Source organism: Coregonus lavaretus (assembly GCF_964263955.1).
Source record: "Coregonus lavaretus genome assembly, chromosome: 13".
NCBI lineage: Eukaryota > Metazoa > Chordata > Actinopteri > Salmoniformes > Salmonidae > Coregonus > Coregonus lavaretus.
Genome location: NC_140000.1, coordinates 7,271,946 through 7,294,059, shown reverse-complemented (window position 1 = coordinate 7,294,059; position 22,114 = coordinate 7,271,946). Strand labels below are relative to the sequence as shown.

Below are 22,114 nucleotides of genomic sequence, written 5' to 3'. Positions count from 1 at the left end.
AAAAGTTGCAGGCAAATGTGAAGACAGCTTAGCTACTTGTCGTATCAAAGAGAAAGGGCCCTGTTTGTAAAGAAACAACACGAGCTTGGTTTTGCTGATTGACACTCTTCTAAAGCTACATAAGGCGGGGAACACTGCTGCATGCACAATTATTTTTGACAGTGTTAACACACGTGGGTATTATTATTACGTTTCAAAACGCAATAAATTATTCTGGGTTTGCTGCGCATATATTCTGTGTAAGAGGCGATAGCTTGCTAGCTTGCAAACTCACTGCTGCCCACTATGATTGTGGTCTCCTCCTGGTCCAGCACTAGCACACAAAGTTCCTTCGTTATTGTGTGTGTCAAATGGCATCATATTCCCCATATAGTGAACCACTTCCTCAACATCAACCCTGTATGGGAATTGGTTGCAATTTAAGATGTTCCCCATGTTTCTCTCCACATATAGTCCTATCCTGCAGCGATGACCAAGTGCAAGAAGAAGAAGAGGCAGGATGACTTCCAGAAGGTCAAGCTGAAGGTGGGGAAGACTAAGCCTAAAGCTGGCAACGCCACCAACATCAACTTCCGCACCAAGGGAATAAACCTAACTGAACAGCTGAAGAAAGATGCTAACGCACCCACCACACACAGGAAGCTCAACATCAAGGTAGGTAACACACACACACACACACACACACACTCCTCTACTGTACCTTATGCTGTGTGCCTCCCCTCTTCTAGGACCTGTTGTCCCAGCTGCATCACTACAGTGGTACAGTGAAGCAGGGAGCTCTTGTGGGACTGAGGGAGCTGCTGACCCTTCACCCCTCCGAGTTAGATCAACACCTCTCCAGTCTGCTCAGCGAGGCCGCTGCCGTCTTCACAGACAAGGACCCCAATGTACGGATGTCTGCCACACGTCTGCTCAGGTTAGAAAAGTATTTTGTTATGACAGTGGGAATTTGACTTCAGGTCTGTTCCCCAACCCCCACAATACCATAAACCACTTGAGAACAGCACAGTCCTTGGAGAAATGCATTAATGCCAGTTCCTCTCCTACTGTCGCACCTTCCTACCCAATCTGGGATTGGAACCAGAAACTCTCTTGCTACTAGTCCACCTCCCTAACCTTTAACCTCTACTCTCTCCGTGCCCGGCCCAGGTTCATAGCCCAGAGTGTGCCAGCGGAGCGGACGTCTCCATTCTTCCCTCTCCTCTCTGCCCACCTCTCCTGTGCCATGACCCACATCGAGACAGGCATCCAGGAGGATGCCCTGAAGGTCCTCGACGTTCTGCTGGACCACTACCCTGCCCTGCTGGCCGCTCGTCCCGCCCTGCTTCTCACCAACTTCCTGGAGCTGATTTCACACAGAAGCACTGGGGGCGGGGCCAGGAAGGGGCAGGAGGGGAAGGGGAGGAGCTGGGCCCTGTCAGTCAACCCTAACAGGAACGTGACTGGTCAGCAGTGGAGACTCACCGTGCTGTTCAGGTACTTACACACATGCATACACTTGCAATGAGCAGTATCCTAATGGTGTGTATATGTATTTTTCTGTCATCAACTTTGTTTGTGTGTTTTCCAGACTGGGGCGTTTTCTTCAGGCGGTAGTTGAGGAGAGGCGAGGGGAGGAGGGGGTTGCGTGTGTCTCAGGTGACATGTTCAGTGTTTTGAATGGACAAGGAGGAGCTAACGCACCTTTGGAGCTCAACTGGGAGGAGCTTACCTACGGAAAAGGCGGATTCCAGGTGTTTGAACATTCAGGAGCCATGCCTACTCCGCACTCCACCTTCAAACTCAGGTACGCACATCACACACTTCGTTAACAAGCATACACACATACTCTGCTGACTCTCCTGCTCATCATCTGTCCCTTTCCTCCACTGTGTTTGTAGGCCGGAGACTGAGCCTGGGGCTGGGGTGAGTGAGGGGCTGGGCACAGGGGAGGCTGTGCGGGGCTTTGCCTCCACCCTGGTGCCCCTTCTACTAGACGTCTGGGTAGAGGCTAGTGCCAGCGACCGGAGCAAGACTGACAGTGCTCATCTCCTCACCCCCGACGCCATGTCACTGATGTACCAGGTCCTCTCCATACTACAGCTGCTACGCAAGCTGGCGCCACAGAGAGAACACCAGGATACACTGGTAACGCACACACATATGATCTCTCTCAGTATAAGATGTGTGGTTACCTTTGTTCTATTAACAGTGGTGATTGTGTGTTTAGGATGCGTGGTTTCGCAGTGAGTACCTGGGGGATTTTAAGCAGCACTTCATGAAGAACTTCCCCTATGGAAATCTGGACACCCCTAAACAAAGGAGGAAGACAGACCCCAAGAGGTGAGGTGGTGCTAGGACCCTTGGTGTATGTGTAGGGACTCCAGCTTTTCCCAAACTAGGGGTCGCTACCCCATATGTGTCGCCACCCCATATGTGTCGCCTGATTTGAAAATCGGGTCGTGAGAGAAACACTGGGGAAAAAACATCTAATCTATAGTCAACTGAATGCGCCGCTTAGTCATAGAACAACGGTTAGGGGAGTAACTGTAAATTTCAGCTATTAGCGGTTAGGACAATCAGCGGTTTCTGTTTTCTTCCTACAAATTTAGCTCTAACCTTTGAACAGTTTGAGCTATTAGCAATTATGATATATAATATCGTGGTCCTCTGTAGCTCAACTGGTAGAGCACGGCGCTTGTAACGCCAAGGTAGTGGGTTCGATCCCCGGGACCACCCATACACAAAAATGTATGCACGCATGACTGTAAGTCGCTTTGGATAAAAGCGTCTGCTAAATGGCATATTATTATTATTATTATATCAGCACAAAATGACTGGGGGGTGGGGGGGGGTGGAGAACATAATTAAAAGTGTGTGTTTGGGTGTGGTATGTCAGGAGTAAACAGGCACCTACAATCCCAGGGCAGACAGTGGAACCCTTGGCTCTGAACGTGCTGCTCTGCCAGGTCATGGTTTCCATGGTTACCCTCAGCCAGGGGGAGGGGCCAGCCCAGGAACCCGACGCTGAGTGGCTGATGCCTCTGAGGGGGTTTGTCCAAGAGACCATGTCCAGTGGGGCCAAGCTGAGCCAAAGACACCTACACACACTCCTGGAGACTGTCTGGAGAATGGTCACCACACAACGCAGCAGGGGTAAGACTGTCTGTGTGTGGGCTGTAAAAGGGTGCGGTTATGAACTAATCTTAAATTGTTTTCAAATGTCTGGTGTCCTAACCGTTGGTGTGTGTGTAGCGGTGACGGAGGACCTGTTACAGGCGGTGTATGTTCAGTACCAGCAGATGAACCTGAATCTGCAGACCAGAACACTGCTACTTTCCTTCTACAGCAGACTGTACCTACAGGAACACAACCACACACACATCGCCAGGTAACACACACACATTCTAGTGTTTACTGTACCAAATAACCAACGATAGACTACTCTGCTCCTAAAACTCTTTCTTCCTCTTCGGTCTCTCCCTTCAGGAGTAGAGTGTTGTCTCGGTGGCTGGCAGCTCTGCCGCTCCAGTTGTCCCAGCTGGGCCACCGTAACCCCGCCCTCTCAGACAGGCTCCTCCTCTCCATCCAGGCTGCTGCCTCCCGGGGGAACAAGGCCCTGCTGAACTCCCTACGCACACACGCATGCAAGCTCTACGGTGAATACGCACACACACGCATGCAAGCTCTACGGTATATGCACAAAAACATACACGTAAAGCTCCACTCATAACAGTCGGGCAGATCGTATTAAACAGGTAGTCACTAAATGGTCATGCTGGAAAAGACACAAGTGAAGATGTACCTTTTGGAGCTGTTTTCTATGTTTCTCCACTGGGGGGCAGTAGAGGTCCATCTGAACTCCATAGTAGGAGACTGGGACAGGGAGGGAAGAGGAGAGAGAGGGTAGCATGTTATACAAGCTAGAGACAAAGGTTGGAGGGAGTATGAGGTTGTGGGTGGAGGGGGCACCTGTGTTGTAATATAAGCTAAGACAGAGCTGGTGAGGGGGTTTGTGTTGTGATAAAAGGCCCCAGAGAAGACAGAGCTGGGGAGGGGGTTTGTGTTGTGATAAAAGGCCCCAGAGAAGACAGAGTGGGCGATTCACCATCACAAGACTCCGTTTGTCTGAACGGTCTGTGACATCAGCAACGTGCGTCAGCAGCCAACATAACAGAACACAGTACTATCTGATCATTTCTGTTCTCTCTCTCTTTATCTCTCTCTCTGTTTGTTTGATAAATTTTTTCTTAGACCATAAACTGGTGATGGATAGTCGATTCACTCTTTTACGTCAACATTAGCTCCTTGTTGCTAGGTAAGGTGTGTGTGGGTGTTTACAACATCAAAGTCCTGGATAGGTAAAGGAGTGCAAGCTTTTGTTCCAGCCCAGCACTAACACACCTGATTCAGCTAATCAAGGACTTGATGGTTACAGATGATTGTAATAATAGGGTTTGTTGGGCTGGAACTAATGGTCTCCAGGACCGGAGTTGCCCTCCTCTGCTACAGTGGATGAGCTGTAGTTGGTGTTGTGTAGAGCAGCCAAACTGGTGAAAAAATACTACAGTCAGAACTTTAACCACTTAAACGAGGTAGAAAGTGTGTAGAATTGATAATGAATTTACATTTCTAAATAATTTAATCTCGGAACAATTTTTTTTCTTCAATCACAGTATTTTTAATATAAAGCTTTTAGCGGCGCCATTTTGGTTGGTTTTGTGGTCTCGAACCAGTGAGTTTATTTAAATTCTTAATCAAGAATATGGGCAACATTTTATTATTGAGAATGAAAGAGATGGGAATGTTATTCCCTTGTCATATAATTTCTACATTTAATATCAATATAGAATAAAAAATAGTTTCCCAGATTGTATTTGTACGATTATTTTTGGGTCCCGATACAACCAGTTGAGAACCACTGGTGTAGAGTGTGTATATTGACGTGTGTGTGTGTGTGTAGACCCACAGGAGGGCAGTGTGGTATTATTACCGGCTGAGTCTCAGCAGCGATTGGTCCAGCTACTCTACTTCCTGCCTGTGATGTCACAGGGTCTGTTGGCCAATCTGAGTCGCTGCTGCACTGCGGGACGCGTCTCTGCTGGCCTGGCTGCCTCCCTCATACGCATCATACACCTCAGGTAACCCCAGCAACCTCCCAAAGCTACAGATTGAGGTCATAAACTCTGTCACTAACCCAATGTTTAAACTTAAACAACGTTTGACCGTTGAGGTTTCATCCTCAAAACATTTAGTTGATATCCAGGGCAGACCAACATCACATGGCCTTTACTAACCCCAGACGGTTTGAAATCTTTTAACTTATTGCGCTTAAAGATTTTCTAAATATAATTTTCAATTCATAAAACTATTTGTGTGTGTGAGCTGTCAGTCGTTCCTGGTTAGAGAGAGGAGACAGCAGACCGATGGTTTGCCAGCTTAATGGAATCAAACAATTAACCAATTAAGACACGTAGAGGGTCGTGGCACAAGATCAGCGGCACATGCTGGACACACACACACACACACTCTCTCTATCTCTCTATCTATATATCTATCTATCTACACAAAGCAGAGCAGAGTCTTGATCTCATGGGTTATAACCAGGCCTGGCACTTAGTTCACTAGACATAGGCCTTTAGATGGCAGTGTTGGTCCTTTTAGTGTGCGTTCATGTGTGAGCATAAGCAATGTTCTGCTGTTTGGTCATGCTGTGGTTTGGCAGTGATTTCTCACACACATCCGTCCTTGCATAACGCTATGACGTCATCAATGTGCATCACCAGCAGGTGTGTGTGTATTTGTGAGACACCCAGTGTTTCCTGTGTGTCTCTGGGGCAGTGTTACACACACCTGACTAGAGGTTGGGGGCAGTGTGTGTAGAGACTGGGGGTTGGGGCAGTGTGTGTAGAGACTGGGGGTTGGGGGCAGTGTGTGTAGAGACTGGGGGTTGGGGCAGTGTGTGTAGAGACTGGGGGTTGGGGGCAGTGTGTGTAGAGACTGGGGGTTGGGGCAGTGTGTGTAGAGACTGGGGGTTGGGGCAGTGTGTGTAGAGACTGGGGGTGGGGGCAGTGTGTGTAGAGACTGGGGGTTGGGGGCAGTGTGTGTAGAGACTGGGGGTTGGGGGCAGTGTGTGTAGAGACTGGGGGTTGGGGGCAGTGTGTGTAGAGACTGGGGGTTGGGGGCAGTGTGTGTAGAGACTGGGGGTTGGGGCAGTGTGTGTAGAGACTGGGGGTTGGGGCAGTGTGTGTAGAGACTGGGGGTTGGGGGCAGTGTGTGTAGAGACTGGGGGTTGGGGCAGTGTGTGTAGAGACTGGGGGTTGGGGCAGTGTGTGTAGAGACTGGGGGTTGGGGGCAGTGTGTGTAGAGACTGGGGGTTGGGGCAGTGTGTGTAGAGACTGGGGGTTGGGGGCAGTGTGTGTAGAGACTGGGGGTTGGGGGCAGTGTGTGTAGAGACTGGGGGTTGGGGGCAGTGTGTGTAGAGACTGGGGGTTGGGGCAGTGTGTGTAGAGACTGGGGGTTGGGGGCAGTGTGTGTGTAGAGACTGGGGGTTGGGGGCAGTGTGTGTAGAGACTGGGGGTTGGGGGCAGTGTGTGTAGAGACTGGGGGTTGGGGCAGTGTGTGTGTAGAGACTGGGGGTTGGGGGCAGTGTGTGTAGAGACTGGGGGTTGGGGGCAGTGTGTGTGTAGAGACTGGGGGTTGGGGCAGTGTGTGTAGAGACTGGGGGTTGGGGGCAGTGTGTGTAGAGACTGGGGGTTGGGGCAGTGTGTGTAGAGACTGGGGGTTGGGGGCAGTGTGTGTAGAGACTGGGGGTTGGGGGCAGTGTGTGTAGAGACTGGGGGTTTGGGCAGTGTGTGTAGAGACTGGGGGTTGGGGCAGTGTGTGTAGAGACTGGGGGTTGGGGGCAGTGTGTGTAGAGACTGGGGGTTGGGGCAGTGTGTGTAGAGACTGGGGGTTGGGGGCAGTGTGTGTAGAGACTGGGGGTTGGGGCAGTGTGTGTAGCACAAAGGGTTCTTTGGGAAGTGGAATGTGGCATAGACGTCATGGAGCGATGGCACGTCTCTTATGTTACAGAACACACAATTTATTTATCTCTAACCCCCCCCCGTCCTCTTCACACACACTCACTCTGCTCGGGGGAAACAACATTCTGTGTAATGTGGTCAGTTCCAGGTACGCCTACAGAAATGGACATAAGTCTGACCCATATAATCAGAAAACTAACTGGAACAATCCTCCATCCTGTAAGATGACTTTTGTTAGGCTCTATCACTCAACCAACGCTCCATACCGTCCTCTTTCTCAGTCCATTCTAATCTATTTGCGTGTGCGTTTCAGGTCCTCTTTGAGTGGCTGGTCAGTAGGGTCTCAGGACGCGACCCTGCGTGATGTTGACTACATCAGCTTCCTGTTCTCCACCCTCACAGGTCAGGCTCCGCCCACACACGTCTCACTGATATCTGGTCATCAGATGTGATCAATCTTCAGGTTCGTGAAGAAGTACACTCCAAGGAAACTGACCAATCTTTCTCTCTTTCAGGGTTTTCGTCTGATGAGTTGGCCACCCTGCAGGAGGCTGGGGATGAGAGTGTGCTCCCTCCCTCCCCCCTCTCCCCCCTCAGCCTGTACCCCACCCCTCTGGAGCAATTCACACACCACTGGGATGTTGTTGAGGTCAGGAAACACCTACCAGGGCTTTATAAGTGACTGTTGTGACAGAAAGAGGAAGAGAGGGTGAATGAGAGGGCGAGATGGAGAGTAGAATGTGAAAAGAGGACAGCGACCGAGATGGAGAGAGACTGAGCACTTCTGCCAATGTAGTGTACCTGTGAGAGAGGTATTCTGGACACAGTGTCAGTTATTTAGTTCCCTCTGGTGTCACACAAAGGGCTCAGAGGGGGAAGCTTTATCTGGCCACGCTGGCCGAGAGGGGAACCTTTATCGTGTTGTGCAGGCCGGGTCTGCGTGGTTATCGGGCACCGTGGAAATGCTAATGAGAGCCTGTGGCATGATGGGAGTGTGACATTTGTGCTCGGAAATTACCGTTAACGGAAACGCACCCCGAAGCAAGAGGTGTGTGAGTGGGGGCTATAATCACTAATTCAGCTCTTCAATTAGAGCCTGAGATCCTGGTCGTCTCATCTCCATGTCTGAGTCAATCAGACTGAGGGTTGGGGGGGCAGGGGGGACAGTATTAGGGGACGGACCATGTCTGCTCTGATTCCACTAATGAGACAGGATTGTTTTTAATGGAGGGGGAGAATGCCAACAGGTGCACAGGTCTGGGGTCTGGTGTGCACACATTCTAACACATTGAACACATCTCATTTCCATAGAAGGTCATGAGAAATTGGGTTTTGATTTGAAGTTAATGAGGAAAGGTTTAACGTTGTTTCACACCTCTGAAAGTTTGTGTGATGCCCTCTCGTCTCACCTGTACCCCTCTGTCGCTCTCTACACTGTGTGTGTGTGAGAGAGCAGTGCACTAAAGACAACTTCATATTGTAATGTACCTGTTGGCTCAAACCTGTTATGTATCACTTCCTGTTCTCAGTACACAGGAATGTGGGGAGAAAGACCATCTGTTAGGTAGAAAAATAACTAAGTAGACATTTGCATGTGTGTGTGGTAATGTGGTTTGTCTGATGAATGGTTGTGGGTGATGTTGATTAGAGGAGAGAGTGACACGTGCCTCTCCTTCATTTGTCCTCTAATTCCATCCCTCCATAATGTCATTACTACTATTGGATTTCACCCTCCTTACACACACACTTCCTGATTGTTTGGGCTCATAAAACATTGTTTAAAAAGATTGTCCGATCCGCCACATGTCAGCTCCCATTACCCAGCGTGCCTCAGGACTCGCTTAACCCTTTCATTTTTAGGAAAAGGGGGAGTCTGGAGGAGAGTTATCTGGTGGATGTGGAAGAGAGGAGAGGTTACAATCTGGTGGATGTGTAACATATTGGTTACATTACGTTTTATTTAATTTAAAATGTTTGTCATCAAGCAGACACTCAGATATTAATGTTGTGACCTATGAACTTTTAAAACAGCAGGAAGTGATCTTAACCACTGTCTGTATGTGCCGCCCACAGGAAGTGTGCCACTGCTTGGAGACGCTGGGGTCTCGTTCACAGTGCTTCGACGTGCTGCAGAACGGCATCTGCAAGAACCTGGTGAGATGGTGTACTTGTGTGGACTCATCTCTGTGTGTTTGTGTGTGTAAAACTGTGTCTCTCTCCCTCCCAGATGGGTCTGGCTGTGGTACCAGACAGTATGGCAGCAGGGTTGTTAAGAGCTGTGGCCAGACTGTTGGACCTGTCCTTCCTCCCCAGTGAACCTCTGCTGAGGTTCCTGTCCCGCTGTTGCCTCAGCCTACTGTCTCTGCTACTGACCCTACAGCAGGACACCGCCTCAGAGAACAACCACAAGAGGTAGGCCTGTCTGTGTGTGTAACCTGTTTCCTTCCCTGTAGGTAGGTGGTGTGTAGATTGTATGTGTGTATAGATAGTGTCCAACCTCTCTCTCCCTGCAGGGAGGCGGTGTGGGGAGCGTGTGTGGCGGCGCTGAGCAGCGTTCCCCGGCTGTTGCGGTTGGTTCTGCAGTCGTTGCAAGTTAGGGACCTGTGTGAGGAGGAGCTGCCTCAGCTGGCCCAGATACTGTCCCTGCTGCTGCAGCACACAGCGCTATGCAACCAAATGCTGGCTAACGCAACTCTGCTACAACGCATCATACAGGACCTCACGGTAAACACACACAGCCAACTACTCAACCACATGCTGGCTAACGCAACTCTACTACAACACATTATACAGGACCTCACGGTAGTAAGGAAGCTAAAACAAGTATCATGTTAGAATAAAAACATGACAATGCAAAAAAAAAAAAAAAACGTGTGTGTTCTGAGGTTCTAATGACGGTGTGTGTTCCAGAGGTACTGTCGAGGTGAGTCGAAGGAGCAGTGGATGACTGACCTGCTGTACTGCTACAGCGTAACCATGGCGACTCACCATGGAAACCTGGGGCTCCGAGACATCTACTGACCTAGGCCCCAAACCAACCACAGACCCTTCTTCCTGTTCTCTGTCCACTGTCTAACCCACTTGTCAAACTTATTCCACGGAGGGCCGAGTGTCTGCGAGTTTTCACTCCACCCTTGTACTTGATGGATGAATTAAGGTCACTAATGAGTAAGGAACTCCCCTCACCTGATTGTCTAGGTCTTGGAAAACCAAAAACCTGCAGACACTAGGCCCTCCGTGGAATGAGTTTGATACCCCTGGTCTAACCCCAGACATCCTCTCTTCCCCATCGGTCTCTCTGTCCTCCTCATTCAGCTATAATTTCTGGCCCAAAACCAACTGTCTTCTTCATATTGCTAAATCTTGTGGCCACCACTAGTCCTGGAGAGCTAAAAGGATGTGCAGGCTTTAGTTACAGTCCAGCACTAATATACTTGTTTAACTAATCATCTGAATCAGGGGTATTAGTGCTGGGCTGGAACCAAAGCCTGCACACACTGCATCTCCAAGACATGGATTGAATTAAAGTATTTCTCAACTGATTAGTTTTTGTTACAAAAATACAAAATAAAGCTGGAGTCAGTGAAACTTGTCAATTTATTTATTTGAGAAGTTTTATAAAAGAGTAGAAAAACAATATTGACATTATCACATTGAGGTTGGAATTCATTCATAACTGTAAAGACTTGGCATCTGATGGTGTTTCAACCTAAGTGCATCAGATTGAACAGCATTGACACTGAAACACAGTTTCTATCTTTAAAGTGACAGTTCCCCTCTAAATGATAACAGGCTTTTTGATGAGGTGCCACAAACATATGGCAAACTTAGATTTTTAAGTCGACTATCTCTTTAAGGCAGGAAGTGACGTATAGTATACGATTAAAGAGAGTAACGGAGTGTGTATAAAATGCATAAATATACCCCCCTCCACAGAGAAAGCACAGGTACACCTGTAACCTGTGGCGCCAAAGTACCTTGTGGACATCTGTCTACCTACTATTATGGCTGAGGGGAAAGGGGGAGGGACATGCATGCCTGTGCGAACCTGCTCAGGTAGATACTAAGGTAGAGCTGACTACAACCTAGTACAAGTGTTATGGCTGACGGGAAGAGTGTGTGGGTCTGCAAGCAGGCGTGTGTGTCTGCGTCTGCAGGTGGGCTGGCTGTATGACTGGCTGTTGACAGACTGCCTCATTCTCCACATGGGAGGAAAGGTTATCTCTCTGTGTGTGTGTGTTCATTCTCTGTATGGTTGAAATTATCTTTCACACACACCATGGCGGTAGACTTAACTCCTCCCTGTGAGGTCATGACTGTGATGTCACATAGCTTTGTTTATAATACTGGTCACAGGAAGAGAGTACAATCTGAGAGGAAGAGGCTAAGCAAGAAAATCTGTCTGCGCGAGAATACAGCGTGACACAAACCAAGTGGGGATTTTTTTGTATGGAGGTCAATGAGTGTTAAATTTTGTCAACATAAAATTGAATTGATGAGTGAGGCTTATTTGATCGAATGTAAGTTTTGTAATGTTTGTTATTACGAATGTACTGATATAAGTGGACGCACGTGGCCTCTTTGACAAAAACAATGCCTGTTGTTCACACGCAAACCTGCCCTCTCATTGGCTCAAGTGTTCCCACCTCTGCAGAAATGTATTCCCATAGTTACAGCATTGGGTCCCACCTTTTCTCAGTATATAGATCCTCTTTGGTACAATCTGGCCAATAACCCCACCATGATAAGGCAGTTGGGTAAGTAAATAACTTAACGGCAACACACATATGTATGCCATTTAGCAGACGCTTTTAGCCAAATTGACTTACAGTCACGCGTGCATACATTTTACATAAGGGTGGCCCCGGGATTCAAACCCAGTACCCTAGCATTACAAGCGCCATGCTCTACCAACTGAGCCACAAAGGACACATGCAGGGTATGTGTAGTCGTCAGTGTTTCCCCCGGCCCTGTCCAGCGCTGTGGGGTCTGAGGTGGTAGGAGTACTGCCTGGCCTGCCCCACTGCATCACACAGGTGCACACACTCCATACTGCTCACTGCAAAAACACACACACAGAAAGAAATAACATGTTAACAGAGGAAACAGAGATTTTGTACAGTTCATCCACATCACTCTATTCACATAATACAACCAGGTGTGTGTGTGTGTGTGTGTGAGAGAGAGTACTCACGCTGGCTGTGTGTGCGTAGTGACAGGTCCAGTAGTATCTGAGACTGAGAACCCCCGAGAGAGCGCCCCCTTCGGGCCACAGAACCTCCTACAAGACAATAAACATACAAATCAACTACATACAGTTGAAGGCGGAAGTTTACATACACCTTAGCCAAATATATTTAAACTCAGTTTTTCACAATTCCTGACATTTAATCCTAGTAGAAATTCCCTGTCTTAGGTCAGTTAGGATCACCACTTTATTTTAAGAATGTGAAATGTCAGAATCATAGTAGAGAGAATTATTTATTTCAGCTTTCATCACATTCCCAGTGGGTCAGAAGTTTACATACACTCAATTAGTATTTGGTAGCATTGCCTTTAAATTGTTTAACTTTGGTCAAACGTTTCGGGTAGCCTTCCACAAGCTTCCCACAATAAGTTGGGTGAATTTTGGCCCATTCCTCCTGACAGAGCTGGTGTAACTGAGTCAGGTTTGTAGGCCTCCTTGCTCGCACATGCTTTTTCAGTTCTGCCCACAAATGTTCTATTGGATTGAGGTCAGGGCTTTGTGATGGCCACTCCAATACCTTGACTTTGTTGTCCTTAAGCCATTTTGCCACAACTTTGGAAGTATGCTTGGGGTCATTGTCCATTTGGAAGACCCATTTGCGACCAAGCTTTAACTTGTCTTGAGATGTTGCTTCAATATTTCCACATAATATTCCTTCCTCATGATGCCATCTATTTTGTGAAGTGCACCAGTCCCTCCTGCAGCAAAGCACCCCCACAGCATGATGCTGCTTCACGGTTGGGATGGTGTTCTTCGCCTTGCAAGTACCCCCTTTTTCCTCCAAACATAACGATGGTCATTATGGCCAAACAGTTCTATTTTTGTTTCATCAGACCAGAGCACTTTTCTCCTAAAAGTACGATCTTTGTCCCCATGTGCAGTTGCAAACCGTAGTCTGACTTTTGATGGCAGTTTTGGAGCAGTGGCTTCTTCCTTGCTGAGCAGCCTTTCAGGTTATGTCGATATAGGACTCGTTTTACTGTGGATATAGATACTTTTGTACCTGTTTCCTCCAGCATCTTCACAAGGTCCTTTGCTGTTGTTCTGGGATTAATTTGCACTTTTCGCACCAAAGTACGTTCATCTCTAGGAGACAGAACGCGTCTCCTTCCTGAGCAGTATGACGGCTGCGTGGTCCCATGGTGTTTATACTTACGTACAATTGTTTGTACAGATGAACGTGGTACCTTCAGGCGTTTGGAAATTGCTCCCAAGGATGAACCAGACTTGTGTAGGTCTATAATATTTTTTCTGAGGTCTTGGCTAAGATTTCTTTTGATTTTCCCATGATGTCAAGCAAAGAGGCACTGAGTTTGAAGGTAGGCCTTGAAATACATCCACAGGTACACCTCCAATTGACTCAAATGATGTCAATTAGCCTATCAGAAGCTTCTAAAGCCATGACATCATTTTCTGGAATTTTCCAAGCTGTTTAAAGGCAATGTCAACTTAGTGTATGTAAACTTCTGACCCACTGGAATTGTGATACAGTGAATTGTAAGTGAAATAATCTATCTGTAAACAATTGTTGGATAAATTACTTGTGTCATGCACAAAGTAGATGTCCTAACCGACTTGCCAAAACTATAGTTTGTTAACAGGAAATGTGTGGAGTGGTTGAAAAATGAGTTTTAATTACATTTCCATTTTAGTCATTTAGCAGATGCTCTTATCCAGAGCGACTTACAGGAGCAATTAGGGTTAAGTGCCTTGCTCAAGGGCACATCGACAGATTTTTCACCTAGTCAGCTCGGGGATTAGAACCAGTGACCTTTCGGTGACTGGCACAACGCTCTTAACCACTAAGCTACCTGCCGCCCCAATGACTCCAACCTAAGTGTGTGTAAACCTCCGACTTCAACTGTACATATACACACACACACAGTCATTATACACAGAAACATCTGGAGAGCCTACTGCAAGACAAAAAACTAGCAACATTGTAAGTCAGAAATATAAAAATTGGCCAAGGCTGCTAGCTTGAATGGTGAATCGCTACACAAATAATCCATCTGGAAGGACCAATAAAAAACAGGACATTTGCAATCTGACTCATTTTGGTTTCATTCATGCATCTAACTGTAACTGCCAAGCTGGGGTACGCTGTTTAAGTTTAAGGGAGATCAGGGAGTGTCCTTTGTTTTAAGAGCCTGACTGGTAACCTGCCTGTCAGGTTGGGTGTGACGCTATCTTTGTTCTCGAATGGGAGTATAATTTAAATCCTTTTGTCCTCCTGGTTGAACTGTGAAAAACAAGGCTCCATAGCTCAGTGGTTAGAGCACTGGTCTCGTAAACCAGGGGTCGCGAGTTCAAATCCCGCTGGGGCCTTCAAGTGGTAACAATTTTTTATCAACACTACACCTGTACCACCAAACAAAGCATGGCAAAAGGAATGAAGTACAGCCTTGGAAACGTCAACCTGTAAGAAGAGTGAAACTGAACTAAAGAAATAGGAAAAACACATTTTACATTTTAGCAGACGCTTTTATCCAGAGCGACTTACAGTTAGTGCATACATTTTTTTTTTTCATACTGGCCCCCTGTGGGAAACGAACCCACAACCCTGGCGTTGCAAGCGCCATGCTCTCTCAACTGAGCTACACGGGGCCTGTTCTGTGATACCTCTGTACACACACATAGGTGAATGTGGTTGACGGGTTTGTATGTCTGAGAGAGAGACAATGGGTTTCGTTAATGTGTGTATGTGTGTTCAGGAGACAGCTCCACGCAGTCGTCTGACATTCCCCCTGACAGCTCTGAACTTTTCACAGCAGCAGTCGACAGGACTGTCAGCGTGTGTGTGTGAAAGGGGGCGGGCTGCCACGTCAGGCCAGAAAAGGTAGGGGGTCTATCTGGGTGTATCGGTGTATGTGTTGGCACTGGTAGGTTTCTGCCCATTCTCCAATCATCACCTGGTCATGTGTGCTGAAGGTCAGGCCTGTCTATGGGTCGAACCCATACCAGAGGTTATTACAACACACAACTCACACACATCTCTATATGATTATATGATTATGTATTCACAGCTGAGAGTGTGATTGCATGTGTATATTAACATTATAAGGTAAATAGTTATTGCTAACTCTCTGCCTTGATGCCTCTCTCATTCTGTTTTAACATAACATCAAATTCCAAACCAAACAGCTTCATACCATCACCTCAGGAAACAAATATTTTCCTTAATCAAAAACTGTACACTTCTAAGATGAAGGACTGCTAATATCTTAAGTGGACTATACACCTCCCTATACTAATTCCATACAGATATGTTGGAGTTTGAAGCTGCAGCTCGGCAGTAATGCACCCATTTACAGTAGGCGACTAAGCGCTGTTAAGAATTGGTCAATCTCTAAATGTTAACAGTTCAGAGTTTAAACAAATTGAAGACAGAATCAAACCATTCTGGACAGAACGCCAGGCCTTACCATAGATGCTTTGCAGCACTGAGGTCTTGGCTGCTGTCTTGGTGGGCGGAACTCTGGCCTCAGGCTTGGTCCTAATAGGGGTGTGACTAGAGAAAGCCGGCCTATCCCAGAGCAGCTGGATCAGGAGGGAGGCGGCCTCAGGTGTCTCCATCCCTTTCCTAGCACCAAGAGCCTCCCTCAATCTGCCACGCACATGGAACCTACACACAAACACACCCAGAACACAGTACATTGGAGAGGCCTTCATTTGTCCAACCTATTTAGTTTGTTTATTACACAACACATGACATTTGGACATTATTCAGGCCACTGAAAAACATTACAGGCATCCCTGGAAAAGCTGGTTTAAGAGAGGTGAGACATTATAATTCAGTGTCCAACCTCAGGGGTTCCACAAGGCTCAATTCTGGGTCCCCTACTCTTCAGCATCAATACCTAACACTTCCTCTAGGGGAACAGAACCCGGCCATGGCATACTTTAGGAGCTTAGTAACCTACTGGTGGCTGGGAACAGAGGGCTTTCCGCTGTGGGGTAGTAGGCCCTGAATGAGAGGCTGCTGGTAGCTATTAGAACAGCACGCCTGAACTTTTAGCCTCTCGTTAAAACGCTGAGAGGGCTCCAGATTATACCCCGTCTCCCCCACCTCTCCCCCGTAATGGAGGTGTTGATGGTAGGAGGGCAGGCAGCCAGACCACAGAGAGCGAGAGGGGGAGACGCTGTGTGTAACCTGGTGTGTGTGTAGGGAGGGCAGACACATGTGGGCCCCACATGGCACTGCCACACTCTCATGGTAAGAGAGAACCCCCCCCCCCTCCCCTCAACCATACACACACTTCAACCATACACACACTTCCTCCAGGCTCTTTGGGAAGCCATCTCAGAGCCAACCTTGGTATCGGGCCAGAGAGAAAGTATCTGAGCACCTCCGCTTTGGTAAAGGGGCCACAGGCTCTATTCCATGGCAGTACCCCCAATACTGTCTCAGCTTGGAGATGGAATGGGAAGAATGAAAAGCAGACCATCCCTGGTTGGGCTTAAACCTTACCTCCTCCAGGCTCGTTGGATAGTGCAGGCAGCCTGGTCTCTGTCCCCCTCCCTGGGCTTGCTGCTGCTGGGGCGGTGTGACTGTGTGGAGGCTTTAGTGTGGTACTTGCTGGAGGAGGTGGTATGGTCTGTGGCAGGGCGTGTCCTGTGTCTGGGGTTGTGTGTGGTGGTGTGTGCGTCTCTCTTGCTTCTAGGGGTGCGTTCCCTGGTCCTGAGGGCTTCTTGATCCATGGTGGGGCTAGTAGATGTGTTGGATGGAGTGTGTGTGTTGGATGGTGTGTGTGTGTTGGAAGGAGTGTGTGTGTTGGAAGGAGTGTGTGTGTTGGAAGGAGTGTGTGTGTTGGAGGTAGTGTGTGTGTTGGAAGGAGTGTGTGTGTTGGAGGTAGTGTGTGTGTTTGCAGAGGTGCGTCTCTTGGTCCTGGGTGTAGTGGGGGGTCTGTGTTTTGGGCTGGGGGGTCGGCTGCAGCCTGCAGGAGAGAGACGCTCCCTGACCCTAGAAGCCTGGGCAGGGGGCATGGTGTCAGAGGTCACTGAGGGGTGAGGGGTCACCACGGGGTCAGGGTCTTTGACTGGCTCCGCCTCCTTCCCTTTCCTGGAGGATCTGTTTCTAAATGTATGAGCTGAGAAAGAGAGGGAAGTAAGAGATTGAGAGAGTGTGTATACGTGTGTGTGTGTTAGGTTTGAGCGGTATACCGTATATATATATCCAGGGTTATGGAAATAGCCACGGGATGGTTTTTCAATACCGTCAATACCATTGAAACTACTTCTTTTAGTTTTTTTTTAAATACATTTGAATATTTCTAGCTACTTTTTAAGTAATACCTGCAGTCAACTTGTGCAATATGGTAGGAGATAATGAAGATCACATTCATCATTTCACCTGTTTTTCATTGGGCGGATCCGATTATGCTGAGCCTCGGGGCACCGGTTTATGGCCCGTGACGTGAACGGGCAAAAGCGATGAGGGAGGAGCACCCTTCTCAAATCGAACAGTAATGAGTAGGATTCACATGCAAAAGTGATTGCTTTTGATAAAAAATGCTTTATCTGCCTTCCCAATGAAAACTAGTTTGGTGTCACCTTAACTGGGGAGGACGGGCTCATAGTAATGGCTGGAATGGAATTAATGGAATGGTATGGAAACTCATCAAACATGTTTGATACCATTCCATTTACTCCATTTCAGCCATTATTATAAGCCGTCCTCCCCTCAGCAGCCTCCTGTGGTGTGTGTGTGTGTCCGTACCTCTGTGTTTCCGTGTCTCCTCTTTGCTGTTGGTCTGTTCTGCTTTGGAGGCTGTCTTAGCCCCACCCCCTGCCTCTCTCTCATACACTGACAGTTCCTTCATAGTCTCAGCCAATGACAGCTGCTCCTGCTCAGCGCGGGCCAATAACATCCTCTGTTTCTCTGTTCTGGCCAGTGAAATTTGCTGCTCCGCCTCCCGCCTCCGCTGCTCCTCCTCGCGTTTCCTGAGTGACATAATGACACACGTCTCACACACGTCTCACACACATACACCCTAACCCTAGTTATAGCCTTATCTCAAAGCCCTATCTAAACCCTAACGCTGAACCAGCCCAAACTCTAACATCACAAACTAGTCCTGACGTTACAAAGAAAGACTCCTTATAGTAATCCAAGCCTAATAGGAGTCCCAAACACACAGAGACCCTTACAGGCCGTTTATACAAACAGTGTAGAATTATAAGAGGGGGATGTGAGAGAGAGAGAGAGAGAGAGAGAGAGAGAGAGAGAGACAGACAGACAGGGAGAAGATGTATGTGTATGCAGGGATGACAGGTGGAAAGATGGATATGGAGAGAGTGTGCCTGTTTCTATATGGGTTGGGGGAATAAGACAGAGAGAGAGAGAGAGAGAGAGAGAGAGAGAGAGAGAGAGAGAGAGAGAGAGAGAGAGAGAGAGAGAGAGAGAGAGAGAGAGAGAGAGAGAGAGAGAGAGAGAGAGAGAGAGAGAGAGAGAGAGAGAGAGAGAGAGAGAGAGAGAGAGAGAGAGAGAGAGAGAGAGAGAGAGAGAGAGAGAGAGAGAGGAGAGAGAGAGAGAGAGAGAGAGAGAGAGGAGAGAGAGAGAGGAGAGAGAGAGAGAGAGAGAGAGAGAGAGAGAGAGAGAGAGAGAGAGAGAGAGAGAGAGAGAGAGAAAATATATAGAATGAGCATGTGTGTTTGTGTGTGTGTGTGTGTTTGCCATGATCTGGTTGACTATGATAGAGTTGTTGACAGAGAGCACTGAGCAGACAGGGGATGGATCACAACGCTCGTTTCTATGTGAGTGTGTGTGATTGTGTGTATGTCATGTCTGTGAATGTGTGTGTGTGTGTGTGGTACTTGGCTGCGTCCTTGCGTAGCTGTTCGTGTCTCATCAGGAGTTGTTTCCTCTCAGTGAAGGCCTTGCGGACGGTGTATCCTTTATACAGGGCCTGGATGGAAGCAGCAGCGATGTCTTGGATGGCTGCTATAGACAGAGCTCCATGCTCCAACATGTACTGAGTCACCTCACTGTGTTCCCCTAGGAGGGCGTAGTCCAGGGGGGTGTACCTACACACACACACACACACACACCATGAACACACCATGAACACACACACTTAAAGCTGCAATATGTAACTTTTGGGGCGACTCGACCAAATTCACATAGAAATGTGTGTTATAGATCTGTCATTCTCAATGAAAGCAAGTCTAAGAAGGGGTAGATCTGTTCTAAGTTTAGTTTTTGCGTCTTTTAACTTTGGGTTCTGTACACCAGCTTCAAACAGCTGAAAATACAACATTATTGGTTATGGAAAATATATTTCACAGCAGTTTAGATGGTACAATGATTCTCTACACTATACTTGCTTGTTTTGTCACATAAACTGATATTAGGCGAACTATTCGAATTTTAGCAAGCAGGAAATGGCGGAACGATTTCTGCATAGTGTATCTTTAACCTAATTAACTTGCTTTGTGAAAAACAACACACACAGAGAATAGATTTTTTTAAAAATCATTATGAACATTACAACACATTTTACATTGATATTTTAGTCATTTAGTCATTTAGCAGACGCTCTTATGCAGAGCGACTTACATTAGTGCATTCATCTTAACATAGCTAGGTGAGACAACAACATCACAATCGTAGCAAGTACATTTTCCCTCAATAAAGTACATGTAACTGACAAAATAATGGAAACACTTGAGTAAATGAGGGATACAAAGTATATTGAAAGCAGGTGCTGCACACAGGTGTGGTTCCTGAGTTAATTAAGCAATTAACATCCCATCATTCTTAGGGTCATGTATAAAAATGCTGGGTAGGCCATTGTTTTGGCTACCATGGCTATGCCCCCATAGGATGACAATGCCCCCATCCACAGGGCACGAGTGGTCACTGAATGATATGATGAGCATGAAAACGATGTAAACCATATGCCATCTTCCACCACTATCAACAAAAACACCAAATGATGGAATTTGTCATGGAAGAATGGTGTCGCATCCCTCCAATTGAGTTCCAGACACTTGTAGACTCTATGCCAAGGTGCATTGATGCTGTTCTGGCTCGTGGTGGCCCAACGCCCTATTAAGACACTTTATGTTGGGGTTTCCTTTATCTTGGCAGTTACCTGTAGTTATCAGCAAAGTCAGTGCTAGTAGGACAAGACACGTAAAAATACAATTAAGTTGGCCACTAGATAGAGACAACACTTAAACAAAATGTCCTTAGCAAGACAATACCAACAGCTACTTATTGAATCAAAACAGATACTTGCTACTGTTGCAGGAGCTGATGTCCTTCCAAACTATAGATGAGGCACTTCCTCATCCTCCACCTCCTCCTCACCTCTCCTCGTTGTGTTCCATGTGGTTGGGGAAGGCATTAGAGTTCAGCAGCAGCTTCACAGCATCCAGATAGCCATTGTTACACGACCAGTGGAGAGCTGTCCTGCCCTACAGACACACGCAGTAGTACAGGACCAGTGGAGAGTACTTTGTGTGTGTGTGTGTATGTAATGTAATGTATGTCTGTGAGTGTGTGTGTGTGTGTGTGTGTGTGTGTGTGTGTACTGTATGTATGTGTGTGTGTATGTAATGTAATGTATGTCTGTGAGTGTTTGTGTGTGTGTGTGTGTACTATATGTATGTGTGTGTGTGTGTGTGTGTGTGTACTGTATGTATGTGTGTGTGTGTGTGTGTGTGTGTGTACCTCTTTGTCCTGTATATTAGGGTCGGCGTTGTTCTCCATGAGTAGTACAGCCATACAGGTGATGTATCCTCCGTAAGCAGCACACTGGAGAGGAGTCCTGCCTGCCAGGTCCTGGACGTTAGGATTGATCCCATTCTCCATCAGCAACTACCATGACATCACACTGAGGTTACAGTACCAGCTAACAGGCTCAATGCACTTTACAACACACACTTAACACAGTCTATAACGAAAGGAAATGGAAGACAAATGAAGAAATGTTCAGGTTTAATACAATAGTGTATAAAGGTGAAAAGACGGACCTGGCAGACTTCAGCGTTCCCCCCCAGAGCCGCCCAGTGCAGAGCAGTGTGTCCATCTAGATCCACCAGGTGGACACGAGCAGAGCCTACACAATGAAAATCAATGAGGCATTCTTCACCATAGTAAGCCCACCCAACTCCTGCATTACAAGAGCATGGTACACTGGCACTAGTGTAGTCCTGTATGGTTCAGTTGGTAGAGCATGGTACACTGGTACTAGTGTAGTCCTGTATTGCTCAGTTGGTAGAGCATGGTACACTGGTACTAGTGTAGTCCTGTATGGTTCAGTTGGTAGAGCATGGTACACTGACACTAGTGTAGTCCTGTATGGTTCAGTTGGTAGAGCATGGTACACTGGCACTAGTGTAGTCCTGTATGGTTCAGTTGGTAGAGCATGGTACACTGACACTAGTGTAGTCCTGTATGGTTCAGTTGGTAGAGCATGGTACACTGGTACTAGTGTAGTCCTGTATTGCTCAGTTGGTAGAGCATGGTACACTGACACTAGTGTAGTCCTGTATGGTTCAGTTGGTAGAGCATGGTACACTGGTACTAGTGTAGTCCTGTATGGTTCAGTTGGTAGAGCATGGTACACTGGTACTAGTGTAGTCCTGTATGGTTCAGTTGGTAGAGCATGGTACACTGGTACTAGTGTAGTCCTGTATGGTTCAGTTGGTAGAGCATGGTACACTGGTACTAGTGTAGTCCTGTATGGTTCAGTTGGTAGAGCATGGTACACTGGTACTAGTGTAGTCCTGTATGGTTCAGTTGGTAGAGCATGGTACACTGGTACTAGTGTAGTCCTGTATGGTTCAGTTGGTAGAGCATGGTACACTGGTACTAGTGTAGTCCTGTATGGTTCAGTTGGTAGAGCATGGTACA

General features: G+C 47.4%; 2 protein-coding genes across 6 annotated transcripts in view; one reads left to right on the top strand and one right to left on the bottom strand.

Moving 5' to 3' along the window:
• The first annotated feature begins 38 nt into the window (after positions 1-38).
• Positions 39-10,596, top strand: LOC311139556 (testis-expressed protein 10 homolog). 5 transcript variants are annotated; one of them, XM_084174447.1, is made up of 18 exons: positions 39-177; positions 454-654; positions 729-916; positions 1,150-1,476; positions 1,571-1,786; positions 1,881-2,127; positions 2,210-2,322; positions 2,879-3,135; positions 3,235-3,370; positions 3,469-3,638; positions 4,943-5,120; positions 7,318-7,406; positions 7,520-7,653; positions 9,078-9,158; positions 9,232-9,416; positions 9,518-9,728; positions 9,915-10,074; positions 10,235-10,589. In XM_084174447.1, the coding sequence occupies exons 2-17, from the start codon at positions 469-471 to the stop codon at positions 10,023-10,025; spliced, it is 2,829 nt and encodes a 942-aa protein (XP_084030573.1). In that variant the 5' UTR covers positions 39-177; positions 454-468; the 3' UTR covers positions 10,026-10,074; positions 10,235-10,589. The 5 variants fall into 5 exon arrangements, with proteins under 5 accessions (XP_084030573.1, XP_084030571.1, XP_084030572.1 ...); XM_084174445.1 differs by having other exon boundaries at positions 47-173; positions 9,915-10,596; XM_084174446.1 differs by having other exon boundaries at positions 47-177; positions 9,915-10,596.
• LOC311139555 (inversin-like) overlaps positions 10,591-22,114 on the bottom strand; it is a 41,444-nt gene continuing 29,920 nt past the window's right edge. The window contains exons 10-18 of the mRNA XM_084174444.1: positions 21,232-21,317; positions 20,930-21,076; positions 20,567-20,673; positions 19,069-19,278; positions 17,972-18,195; positions 16,724-17,342; positions 15,678-15,877; positions 12,199-12,285; positions 10,591-12,063 (exon numbers count right to left, since the gene is read on the bottom strand). Of these exons, the coding sequence (XP_084030570.1) occupies positions 11,957-12,063; positions 12,199-12,285; positions 15,678-15,877; positions 16,724-17,342; positions 17,972-18,195; positions 19,069-19,278; positions 20,567-20,673; positions 20,930-21,076; positions 21,232-21,317 (1,787 nt within the window). The 3' untranslated portion in view covers positions 10,591-11,956. The remainder of the gene's footprint in view (positions 12,064-12,198; positions 12,286-15,677; positions 15,878-16,723; positions 17,343-17,971; positions 18,196-19,068; positions 19,279-20,566; positions 20,674-20,929; positions 21,077-21,231; positions 21,318-22,114) is intronic.

Bases quoted from the DNA above. Each gene is read 5' to 3' on its own strand.
- LOC311139556 (XM_084174445.1), top strand. From the start codon at position 469: ATGACCAAGTGCAAGAAGAAGAAGAGGCAGGATGACTTCCAGAAGGTC. The intron at 917-1,149 runs GTTAGAAAAGTA...TGCCCGGCCCAG, and splicing joins TCTGCCACACGTCTGCTCAG to GTTCATAGCCCAGAGTGTGC. The intron at 3,639-4,942 runs GTGAATACGCAC...GTGTGTGTGTAG, and splicing joins ACACGCATGCAAGCTCTACG to ACCCACAGGAGGGCAGTGTG.